The sequence below is a fragment of the Arachis stenosperma genome, chromosome 3 (genome assembly GCF_014773155.1).
Source record: "Arachis stenosperma cultivar V10309 chromosome 3, arast.V10309.gnm1.PFL2, whole genome shotgun sequence".
In the NCBI taxonomy this organism is placed as follows: Eukaryota; Viridiplantae; Streptophyta; class Magnoliopsida; order Fabales; family Fabaceae; genus Arachis; species Arachis stenosperma.
Genome location: NC_080379.1, coordinates 16,709,693 through 16,722,253, shown reverse-complemented (window position 1 = coordinate 16,722,253; position 12,561 = coordinate 16,709,693). Strand labels below are relative to the sequence as shown.

At 30.0% G+C, this 12,561-nt stretch overlaps 1 protein-coding gene across 1 annotated transcript; it reads left to right on the top strand.

Moving 5' to 3' along the window:
* Positions 1 to 3,907: 3,907 nt before the first annotated feature.
* LOC130965590 (DNA topoisomerase 2-like) lies at positions 3,908 to 10,674 on the top strand. Its single transcript, XM_057890359.1, has 19 exons — positions 3,908 to 4,486; positions 5,031 to 5,323; positions 5,414 to 5,480; positions 5,572 to 5,842; positions 5,941 to 6,140; positions 6,228 to 6,437; positions 6,569 to 6,682; positions 6,781 to 6,891; positions 7,006 to 7,170; positions 7,272 to 7,613; positions 7,717 to 7,850; positions 7,952 to 8,300; positions 8,381 to 8,567; positions 8,655 to 8,704; positions 8,793 to 9,218; positions 9,323 to 9,500; positions 9,608 to 9,672; positions 9,769 to 9,832; positions 9,922 to 10,674. The coding sequence occupies exons 1-19, from the start codon at positions 3,908 to 3,910 to the stop codon at positions 10,554 to 10,556; spliced, it is 4,440 nt and encodes a 1,479-aa protein (XP_057746342.1). The 3' UTR covers positions 10,557 to 10,674.
* Positions 10,675 to 12,561: the final 1,887 nt, after the last annotated feature.

Here is a 12,561-nt window from a genome sequence, read left to right as displayed (position 1 = left end):
AAAATAATTGAATATTATGTACAGTAAAAAATTAATGTTATTGAAAGATAAAATTAAATTAAAATTTATTTTTATGTGTTATTTTTGTCCCTAACGTTTTTGTCCTATTTAAGTCCATAGCGTTTCAAAATCATCTCAATTTTGTCCTGCCATCAATTCTGTTAACGGATCCCTAACGACAGGACAATATTGAGTCAATTTTGAAACGTTAAAAACTTAAATAGGATGAGAAACGTTAGGGACAACTTTGAGACTTATCCCAAACATTAGGGGCAAAAACGATACTTTACTTTATTTAGAAAGCGATTAATAAAATTCTCATAATATTTAAAAAAATAAAGATGAATAAAAAATCATTCTTAAAAAAATAAATTCTCATAATATCAACAACAAATTTGATGATATTAAAAAAAACAAAGATTAATAAAAAAATATTAAAAAAAAAAAGAAAGCTAGAAAAGGGTAAACTAGTATGGTGAACTCTATGATGTAGAAAGAAAGATTCTTCTACATGTGTATGTTTGTGTTGTCAAAAGGGTAGTGTGGCAAGTGTTTAGAAAGAGAGTAAATCAATAGACAAGATTTGACATGTTACAAGTAAAATATAGTATATTTTGTCTTATGTAACATGTAAATAATGTATTGATTAAATAGGCTAATTATATTTATGTTAATTAATTATTAAAGATAATATTAGACCTTGTATGATTTTTTTTATTTTTGGACTTTTTGAATGTACGCTCTCTCTCGCTAAAAATATTAATTTTACACACAAAAATTTATTAATATTTATTTATTTTAATATATTCCTTTTTTTTTTTCTTTTTTGATGACTTAGATATATTCAGTTTCACAAATATAAAAATATATTTACATATTTTAACTAATAAAAAAATATATAACTTTACGTATTTACATACATTTAAATTAATGGTAATATTTATATATATTTAATTTAAATATTATATCAATATATCTGTCAATATTATTCTAGGTACATATAGATATTTATAAAAAAAATATTATTCAAACACCACATATTCTTGACATCTTATAAAAATAGTTTGTTATTAATTATTTATATATTTAAATTTTTTTAATTAATAAAACAAAAAATATATATTTAATTATTTAAAAAATATTGATGTCAAAATAGCATTTGTGATACTGCCATTTTTATGGTGTAGAAAAAGAGAATATATATTTTGGGAGAGTTAATTTTTTTTAAAAATGAAAATTGTAATAAGAAATTTTGTTTTTTTGTTACAAAGGGAAATTAAAAATAAATTTAATTTTAATGTAGTATAAATAATTTTATATTTACATCTAATGACGTAACATTACATTAACAAAAATAATTACTTTTTATAGACGGTGTAAATTATCATCCAAAAGATCAAATATAATTACACAATTGTGTAAAATATTTTACACTGTCAATACATCAAAATTAAACTCACTAAAAATATGTGCACCCAAAATTTGTAGACATATAGGAAAACATGGTAGACACCATGAAAAATATAAGAAAATATAGTTATTTTTCGGTATTATGTAGACGATATCTTGTTATTTTGTTTGTATTAAAATATCTATTTACAGTTGTTTATAAAAAATAATTAAAAGAAAATTTCAAATACTAAAATATAAAATCTTTTAATAATTAATATTTCAAAAAAAAATTTCTAAAAAAAATTAAATACTTCAAGTTATTATTGGAATATTTTAGATGCAACCTATTATTTATAATTAAATTATTAATTTTTTACAATGAATAAACTATGTTATTGAGTGAATATTTAATATTTATAATTTTATTAAACAAAAAAAATATGTCTCAACAGATTTAACAAAATTATATAATTAGTTTATCTTTCAGGGTATAGAAATGTGTTGAAGAAAGATAATCATTTTTCTAATATATATTATACATTCATTAATTTAATTTAAAATAAATATTAATAAATTTTTGTGTGTAAAAATTAATTTTTCAGATGATATTTATTACGTAAATAAAAATAATTAATTGAATTTTATTTTTTCAAGTAATATGAGTTGGAAAAAAATTTATTAACTTAGATGAAAAATTAATAAAAAAAAATTCAATTAATTATTTTTCTTCCAACTCATATTACTTGAAAAAGAAAATTCAATTAATTATTTTTATTTACATAATAAATATTATCTGAAAAATTAATTTTTGCACACAAAAATTTATTAATATTTAATTTAAATTAAATTAATAAATGTATAATATATATTAGAAAAATTATCATCTTTTTTCAATACACTTCTATGTCTTTAAAGAGAAACTAATCATGTAGTTTTGTTAAATCTGTTTAGATATATTTTTTTCGTTTAATAAAATAATAAATATTAAATATTTACACAATAACATAGTTTATTCATTATAAAAAATTAATAATTTAATTATAAATAATAGGTTACATCTAAAATATTTCAATAATAACTTGAAGTATTTAATTTTTTTTAGACAATTTTTTTTAAAATATTAATTATTAAAAGATTTTTCTTTTTTTAGTATTTAAAATTTTTTTAATTATTTTTTATAAACAACTATAAATAGATATTTTAATGCAAACAAAATAACAAGATATCGTCTACATTATACCGAAAAATAACTATGTTTTTTTTATTTTTCTTGGTGTCTACCATGTTTTTCTATATGTCTGGTGTTATACAAATTTTGGTGCACATATTTTTGGTGAGTTTAATTTTGATGTATTTACAGTATAAAATGTGTTTTACACAGTCGTGTAATTATATTTAGTCTTTTGGATGATAATTCACATTGTCTATAAAAAGTAATTATTTTTGTTAACGTAGTGTTACGTCATTAGATGTAAATATAAAATTATTTTATACTAACACTATATTAAAATTAAATTTATTTTTAATTTCCCTTTATAACAAAAACCAAAATTTCTTATTATTACAATTTTCATTTTTAAAAAAAATTCAACTCTCCCAAAATATATGTTCTCTCTTTCTGCACCATAAAAATGACAATATTACAAAATTTGACATCTATTTTTAAATTAATAAATTAATAACAAACTATTTTTATAAGATGTTAAGAATATGTGGTGTTTGAATAATATTTTTTTTTATAAATATCTATATGTACCAGAGTAATATTGACAGATATATTGATATAATATTTAAATTAAATATATATAAATATTACCATTAATTTAAATGTACGTAAATATGTAAAGTTATATGTTTTTTTGTTGGTTAAAGTATGTAAATAAATTTTTATATTTGTGAAACTGAATATATCTAAGTCATCAAAAAAGAAAAAAAGGAATATATTAAAATAAATAAATATTAATAAATTTTTGTGTGTAAAGTTAATATTTTTGGAGAGAGAGCGCGCACATTCAAAAAGTCCAAAAGTAAAAATATTATACAAGATTTAATATTATCTTTAATAATTAATTAACATAAATATAATTAGCCTATTTAATCAATACATTATTTACATGTTACAAGTAAAATGTTAAATCTTGTCTTTTGATTTACTCTCTTTCCAAACACTTGTCACACTACCCTTTTGACAACACAAATATATACACATAGAAGAATCTTTCTTTCTACATCATAGAATTCACCAACTTTTTTTTTTTGGTATTATCAGAAAAGGGAGATTAAGAGAATGAGGTGGCCCATTTAGCCCGCCATCGCCAGATCGAGTAACCACTAACCAATCAGTAACCACATCCGTTGGATACACTGAATAAAATTACACCCGTTAGATTCAATTCCCGCCCAATATCACAGATTCAATTCAGTTTCAAACCCCACACACCTTACCGTTAAGTTCCATTTCTGCATATTCAAATTTCGTAGATAATCAATCTTTCACTCTTTTCTCTCTTCTGCCATGGAATCGCAGCCGAAGAAGCGACCACTACAGAGCAGCAACAATGCAAACATCCCAACCGCCACCGCAGGCAATGGCAACGGCAAAACCATTGAAGAAATGTATCAGAAGAAGACGCAGCTGGAGCACATTCTTCTCCGCCCTGACACCTACGTCGGATCCATAGAGAAGCACACACAGTCCCTATGGGTTTACAGCGAGAACAATGAGATGGTACACCGATCCATCACCTACGTCCCTGGCCTCTACAAGATCTTCGACGAGATCCTCGTTAACGCTGCAGATAACAAGCAGAGAGATCCGTCCATGAACTCCGTTAAGGTTACAATTGACGCCGAGGAGAATCTCATAACGGTTTTTAATAACGGAGATGGAGTTCCCGTTGAGATCCATCAAGAGGAGAAGGTATATGTGCCAGAGCTTATCTTTGGACACTTGCTGACGAGTAGCAACTACGACGATAACGTGAAGAAGACCACCGGCGGAAGGAACGGTTATGGCGCCAAGTTGACGAACATCTTCTCGACGCAATTCATAATCGAGACTGCTGATGGAAAGCGACAGAAGAAGTACAAGCAGGTAAGTTTCAGCGCTATGTTTCTTTGATAGTTTATTTTGTTTTGATTTTCGATTTTTGAATATGAGGAGTCGGTTTAAGTTGGATATTAGGGATTAAGAATTGACATAACTTCAAGCTTATTCAATTTTGCCAACTACCTGTGGTTCTGGTTATTGAATGTTCATTGTTCTGTATGAATTAGTGTGTTAGAGTCTCTTGATCCTCGTTTAGACTAAATTACACAGTGAATTTTGCTATTGAACGTGGAGAATTGTTTTAATTTGGAACTTTAGCGATCCTGTCCATCAATTTACTTTGGTTTTTGGATATTGAATATGCAAAATGGTTTAAACTTAAATTTGGTTACTTAGCGATTCTGTTCATCAAATTACAGTTAATTTTGTTTATTTTATGTGCAAAATGAATTTAATACTTTAATTTCGACACTTACGAACTTTGTTTATCAATTCAGTGTTAGTTTTGGTTATTGAATGGTTTATGTTCTGTGTATGAGCTTTTTTGGAGTGACTTTGAAAGTGCTTGGCTTAAATGGTTTTCTTGAAGGTGTTCTCGGAAAATATGGGGAAGAAATCAGAGCCATCAATAACGAAGTGCAAAGTAGGTGAGAATTGGACCAAGGTTTCATTTAAACCTGATTTGGATAAGTTCAAGATGAGCTATTTGGAAGAGGATGTTGTTGCTTTGATGAAGAAGAGGGTGGTTGACTTGGCTGGGTGCCTTGGGAAAACCGTCAAGGTTGAACTCAATGGCCAATTGATTCGTATAAAGTCCTTTCGTGAATATGCTGATCTCTATCTGAAGTCCGCTGAGAAAAACCGACCAGTTCCCCTTCCAAGGTTCCTCTCTTTGAAATTTAAGCTTGTACGCTGTTGTTTATTTTTTACATTATTATATCATTCTTATGTGAGTTTGCTATATGTCAACAGGATTCACGCAAAAGTGGGTGATAGGTGGGAGATTTGTGTAAGTCTAAGCGATGGACAGTTTCAACAGGTAACTAAAGAGCTCATGGAGTGAAGTGATGTAGGCGTGTCCATTGTCATTATTATTAATTTTAGTCTTATGTTGTGATTGTTGTTTCCAGGTCAGCTTTGTGAATTCAATTGCTACAATCAAGGGTGGTACTCACGTTGATTATGTTACTAATCAGATCACAAGCTATGTGATGAATAAAGTGAATAAGAAAAAAAAGGATGCCAATGTTAAGGCGCACAATGTCAAGAATCATTTATGGGTTTTTGTCAATGCTCTCATTGACAATCCTGCCTTTGATTCCCAAACTAAAGAAACTCTTACAACTCGTCAAAATAGTTTTGGTTCAAAATGTGATATCCCAGAATCAATGCTGAAAGAAGGTTTATCATCCTAGCAGCCCATGTGTTATCTCCATTTATGTAATATACTCAAGTTGTAGGAATTACTGTTTTACACTTGATTTCACGAATTTATGCAGTTACAAATTCTGGGATAATGGATATCCTCCTATCATGGGCTGATTTTAAACAAAGCAAAGATTTGAAGAGATCTGATGGAACAAAGACTCAAAGAGTTCGTGGGATCGTAAAGCTAGAGGATGCTAATGATGCAGGAGGAAAGAGCTCAGATAAGTGCACCTTGATATTGACAGAGGGTGATTCTGCTAAGGCCCTTGCGGTACGTTTTCATAGTTTCTAAATAATTTATGGTCAAACTTTGTTGGTGTCAATTCCAGAAATATGATATACTTGATTATATGTGAAGATGGCCGGGCTCTCTGTAGTTGGCCGAGATCATTATGGCGTGTTTCCTTTGAGAGGCAAATTACTCAATGTGCGGGAAGCCAGCAGCAAACAGATACTTGAAAATGAAGAAATTCAAAATATCAAAAAAATTCTTGGACTGCAGCAAAACAAGGAGTATACCAACGTCAAGTCTTTAAGATACGGTCATTTGATGATAATGGCTGATCAGGTCATCTACTTGTGATCTTATACTTTATGTGCTTTTTTTTTGTTTCGGTATAACCTTTCGTACTAGGCACATGTATTGTATATGCTGTGGCTACGGACCGTCAGATTGGCTAAACTTGATTCATTTTTCAGGATTTTGATGGTTCGCACATCAAAGGGTTACTAATAAACTTCATTCATTCATTTTGGCCGTCACTACTAAAAGTTCCTACATTCATGGTTGAATTTACTACTCCTATAATAAGGGTTAGTATGGCTGATCCTTTTATTGAGTAGCCATTTAGTACTATTTATTATTTTAATGATCCTTTATCTTCGAATATTTTCTCTTGCTTTTTCATCAGGCTACTCACTCAAACGGGACCAAATTATCATTTTATTCGATGCCTGATTATGAGTCCTGGAGAGAAAGTTTGGGAAACAGTGCAAGTGGTTGGAAGATAAAATATTACAAGGTTTGTTGCTGTAACTTGTAAGAATTAAGAACTTCTTTCTCTTGTAGGATACAATTTCCAAATGCTCAAAGCTTTAATGTTATATGCATTGATTTATGCTTTTGTTCTCCATAGGGTCTGGGTACAAGCACTCCTCAAGAAGGTAGAGAGTACTTTCGAGATCTTGAAAAACACAGGAAGGACTTTGTTTGGGAAGATGACTATGATGGGGACGCAATTGAGCTGGCATTTAGTAAGAAGAAAGCTGAAGATAGAAAGACATGGATTCGTAACTTTGAGGTCTGAAGTGTTACACTTTTGTTTATGTAGTGCATACTATAAAGAGACTATTGTTCTGGAGTGTATTAGCTGATGAAAATATGCAAACTTTGTTGTTGCAGCCTGGCACTTGCCGTGATCATAGGGCAAAGCATATAAGTTACAGAGACTTTGTTGACAAAGAGCTAATACTCTTCTCCAGGGCAGATCTCCAAAGGTCCATTCCCTCGATGATTGATGGCCTCAAGCCCAGTCAACGGAAGATTCTTTTTTGCTCATTTAAAAAGAAGTTGACGAAAGAAATAAAAGTAGCCCAGTTCATTGGTTATGTGTCTGAGCAGTCAGCATACCACCATGGAGAGCAAAGTCTTGCTAGCACCATCATCGGAATGGCACAGGATTTTGTTGGCAGCAACAACATTAACCTTCTTAAACCAAATGGTCAATTTGGTACACGTAACTTGGTAAGGTTAACCTGTTTATGACTTTTAATACATTGTTCATGTTGTAATCTTCTGTGTTTCTGTATTGCTTCAAATTTTATATGTTGATGTTTGGCTGTTGCAGGGTGGTAAAGATCATGCAAGTGCTAGGTACATCTACACAGAACTAAATCCTATTACTCGGCGCCTCTTCCCCGAAGATGATGATAACCTTGTTGACTACTTGAACGAGGATGGGAAGTCAATTGAACCGAATTGGTATTCTGTTTCCTTCGTATTTTATTAATGAAATGTTATTTTCTTTACTTGATTTTTAAGGAATTTAATGTGTGGAACTTTTAAAAAATTTCCCCTTGCAGGTATATACCTGTTATACCATTGGTTCTCGTAAATGGAAGTGAGGGTATTGGGGTTGGCTGGAGTTCTTACATTCCTAATTATAATCCAAGAGAGATTATTGCCAATGTTAGGCGTATGATGAATGGTGAGACGATGATTCCAATGGATCCATGGTATAGAGGATACAAAGGAACCATTGAGAAAAGTGCCAAGGAAGGTGGGTACATAGTCAATGGCATGGTGGAGGAAATAAATGAGCAGACTTTCAGGATCACAGAGCTGCCTATCCGTAAGTGGACTCAGGATTATAAACAGTTCCTTGAATCTCTAACTGATGGGTCACCTACTGTAAAGGATCCTCTCATTGAGGTAAACCGACATAAGCATTTTGTCATACTATACGCAGTAAGTATTGAGCCTTCTTTAAATGTAAATTTTCCGTTTTGCAGGATTTCAGGCAGAATGGTGATGATGCTACCATTGACATAGAAGTCCGAATGAAGCTGGAAAAAGTACCAATGGTCATGCAAGAGGGGTTGCTGAAGAAATTTAAATTGTCCAGTTCTATTAGCACAAGCAACATGCATCTTTTTGATGCAGAAGGGAAGATTAAGAAATATGACAACCCAGAACAAAGTATAGCCTTCAGAGTTCGCAGTTGTCTTGATTATCTTATTTCCATTGTGGTTTTTATTGCTAATTATGTCCTTTTAATTTTTGCAGTTCTTGAAGAATTCTTTCCTCTTAGGCTGGAGTATTATGTGAGAAGGAAGGTGAGTTATGGACATGGGAACAGGTATTTTACTCTGACACCAAGCATTTAATTGAGCAAGAACTGAAATGCTATTTGTCACGATGCAGAAATATAAACTGGATAATCTTGAACGAGTTTTGTTGACACTGGATAACAAAGTGAGGTTTATATTAGGGGTTGTGAATGGAGAGATTATTGTGAGCAATAGGAGAAAAGCTGATTTGTTGATAGAGCTGAAGCAGAAGGGTTTCACTCCCATGCCAAGGAAAGGTAAATCTGCAGAACCACAAGTTGCTGGGGACAATGATGACAATCCCGAAGAGCAGGAAACTGAGTCTGTCAATGTTGAAGGAGCAAGAGTTGGCGACTATGAATATTTACTATCCATGCCAATTGGAACTTTAACACTCGAAAGTGTTCAGAAGCTACTAGCAGAAAAAGATGAAAAGGAGAAGGAGTATGAGATTTTGAAGGCAACACCACCAAAGTCCATGTGGATGGAGGATCTGGATCAGCTCGAGAAGAAACTGGATGTAAGACACTAAAGACAGTTCCTTAATATCATTACTTAATTGATATTGATCCTTCATATTTGATTACATTAATCTTACTATTATCTTTTGTTGCTTCCATCAAGGAACTGGAGACCAAAGAAGCAGAGGAAGAACGAAAGAGATCGAGTCAAGCAAACAAAAAGACATCTACTCGTGCTGTTACCACAAAAGCATCTAAGAAACCACGGCAGAAGAATATTAAGAAGGCCAACGTTATTGAGGAGGAAGCCGAAGACATATCGAATTCCTCAATGGAAAGAGGTAGGCCTGCGTTGTTAGAAGTGACTTTCAATATACAATGCATAATTATTATGTTGACTTCTGAATTTCGATCTTCACTTTAAATTCTCCCTTCTGCAATTTATCAGAGAATGCTCCTGAGGTCGCTAAACCGAAAGGCAGGGTTGGTTCCAAAAAAGAGCCTATAAAAATGGTATGCCAAGTTCAAGTTTTTTCTCATTGTATTCTGTATATGTATTGATTGATAATTGATATTGAGCACTTATTGTCTTTACATGCTTATTATCAGGTTGATGAAGAAATTCAGTCTCTTCAAGAACGCCTTGCTGCATATAACTTTGCAGCATCTGCAGGTAAAGTAAACTATAATGTAACAGTGCAATTAAATGATTCTATATCTGAGAATTCCACGAGGTACTCATCCTCGTTTTTGCTTAAACAGCCATGCAATTTGAGCAATCAGCTGATGATAATGTTGCGAAGAAAGAGTACAACAAAAGGGGTGGCGCCAAAAAGAAGGCATCGCCTAACTTAGTGTTGGACATTTCCGGCAGTGACAATGATGAGAATGATGATGGAGACTTCGAAAGACACCAGCCGGCCGCTCCGGAAGCAGTGAAAAAGAAGGGTGGGAGAAAACCTGCTGCCCAGAATGCGAAGAAGCCTCCTGCAACCATCCGGAAGAGAGGTGCAAGCAAAAAGGAATCTGAGTTACTTGGACAGAAATTCATAACTGATATGTTGAAGCCAGCCGAAAGTTCAGGGAATTCTTCGCCGGAGAAGAAGGTGAGGAAGATGAGGGAGTCTCCATTCAACAAGAAGAGTGGTTCTGTGCTAAGTAGGGTTGCGCAAAAAGAAGGAACTGGCAGTGGGGAAATGTCTTTTGGTTCTGCTTCTTCAGCCTCAGCGAGCATTATGGAGGAAGTGATTGAGGCAGCGCCATCTGCAGTAAGAAATAGACCTCAGCGAGCTAATAGGACGCAAGCCAAATACGTGATGAGCGAATCCGAAAGTGACAACGATGATGATGATGATGCTAACGCAACCGATGATTCTGACTTCAACGAGGATGAATAATCTATCCATCTAAAACTATATATGCCCACTGATCTGTGACTCGCGGATCCGTACCTTGACGTGGCATGGTTAATTCACTTTCCAGAAGTTTATAGTTTGCAAAAGTTAATCAAAACAGTATATAGAGAAACTTAAACTACAATATATGTATATAGTTTTAGATAACTAGAATAATAACAGAAGAGTTTTTGTTTTACAATTAGTATTTTACACAATATATATAATTTTTAAAATAACAAATTATATTAAAATAAATTCTAAAATATGACATAGATAAAAATTATATATACTTTATATTTGATATGAATTTAATTTTGATGCATTATCAATATTAAAATAATTTTTTATGTATCCTATATTTATCTATACAATACTATGTTAGCAAAATAAATATTCTTATATAAGTAATATTAGATAATTAACTTTTTTTTAGTTAAAGTTAGTTAATTTTTTAAGAAAAATTTTGTTTGTTTTAAATTTTAAATTATAAGCTTAAATACTGTTATCCATCAATTAAATTCTTTTTATATATTAAAATTTTTTATTATGTAGAATTCTTTAAAGAAAATATTTTAAGAAATCATTTTTTCCCTTATTTTGTTTACTCGATAATTTTATACATTGAGAAGACTTCGTATAATCAATACTCGTATACTGTTATATATATGGCAAATTCTTAAGTGTAGATGATATCAAAATATCTACATGTATAGATTTAATTTTGTTGAATCTCTGGATGACATTTGTAAGGAACAAAGATTGACTCCTACCAGTAGTCCAGTATTGACAGCGTGACTCTTTCACCTCAGAAAGGCACTTCTATTACCTAATCTTTGCTAATGATCATTATTAAGGAAAATGGTTCTTCTTAATTTTTTTAATTGTTTAATAAAGTATGATATCTCACTTTATATTTTGTATATGAGATAAAAAAAGATGAAAAAATAATTAAATAATAAAAGATGATATTTTATTCAAAAATTAAAAAAAAAAGTTAAAAAAATCCACTCCTAAATTTAAGGAACAGAATGGTTACATTTTTTCTTTTGGTTCAGGTTTCTCTCATTCATGTCTTTTTTTGAGTAAATAGACTGACAAATTAGTTTTGGTAAAAACAGTTTTTTAAATGTTTGCCTAATTCATTACCACCATTTTTCCATACCATGAATTATTCAATGGTTATATGCTTTTTTAATTCACAACTTATTTTGTTGTTAATTTTTTTTTTTTTTTTGAATATGTGCCGGATGATCTAGTTTCATATTCATAGCAATAATAGTACTTATAATATTAATATTAATCACAAATATTACTACATTGATAATAATATTTTGAATAATAGTACAAATAACAAAATTCATAATAATAATAATAATAATAATAATAATAATAATAATAATAATATATTATTATTATTATTATTATTATTATTATTATTATTATTATTATTATTATTATTATTATTATTATTATTATTATTATGATCTAGTACTTTTTTAACGATAATAATTAACCCTATGGAAATAAATTATAGCAAATTTAGTGATTAAAATTTATAGACTAATTTAAGGATTAAAATTTGGTCAATATTAAGTCGTTGGATTAATTATGGTTTAGAAACTGAACTGAAATAAAGATATATATATATATATATATATATATATATATATATATATATATATACAGAAAAATGATATGTAAATAGTATAAAAAATAAATAAAAGTGGAGTTCGTATTATTCTATTAAGTTGTATTATTAATATTAATGTTAATAATAGTTGTATGACTTTTATTACTAATAATAGCATGATTAATAATATTAGTGTTGTTATCGTAACTAAAAATTTTGAATTAGGTATTATGATAACTAAAAATATATCAACAAATATCAATTATATAAGGAAGGGTTTAAAAGTATTAGGAATATATAAAAGGATGAACAATCAACTGTATCAATGAATCCAATAAATAATAAAATAATTATTTTTTTTATTAATTATTGTAA

What these genes read in the sequence shown, in the direction of transcription:
- LOC130965590 (XM_057890359.1), top strand. Translation starts at nt 3,908, where the DNA reads ATGGAATCGCAGCCGAAGAAGCGACCACTACAGAGCAGCAACAATGCA. An exon ending in AGAATCAATGCTGAAAGAAG is followed by an intron (nt 5,843 to 5,940) that starts GTTTATCATCCT and finishes GAATTTATGCAG; the next exon opens with TTACAAATTCTGGGATAATG. An exon ending in GAATTCCTCAATGGAAAGAG is followed by an intron (nt 9,501 to 9,607) that starts GTAGGCCTGCGT and finishes GCAATTTATCAG; the next exon opens with AGAATGCTCCTGAGGTCGCT.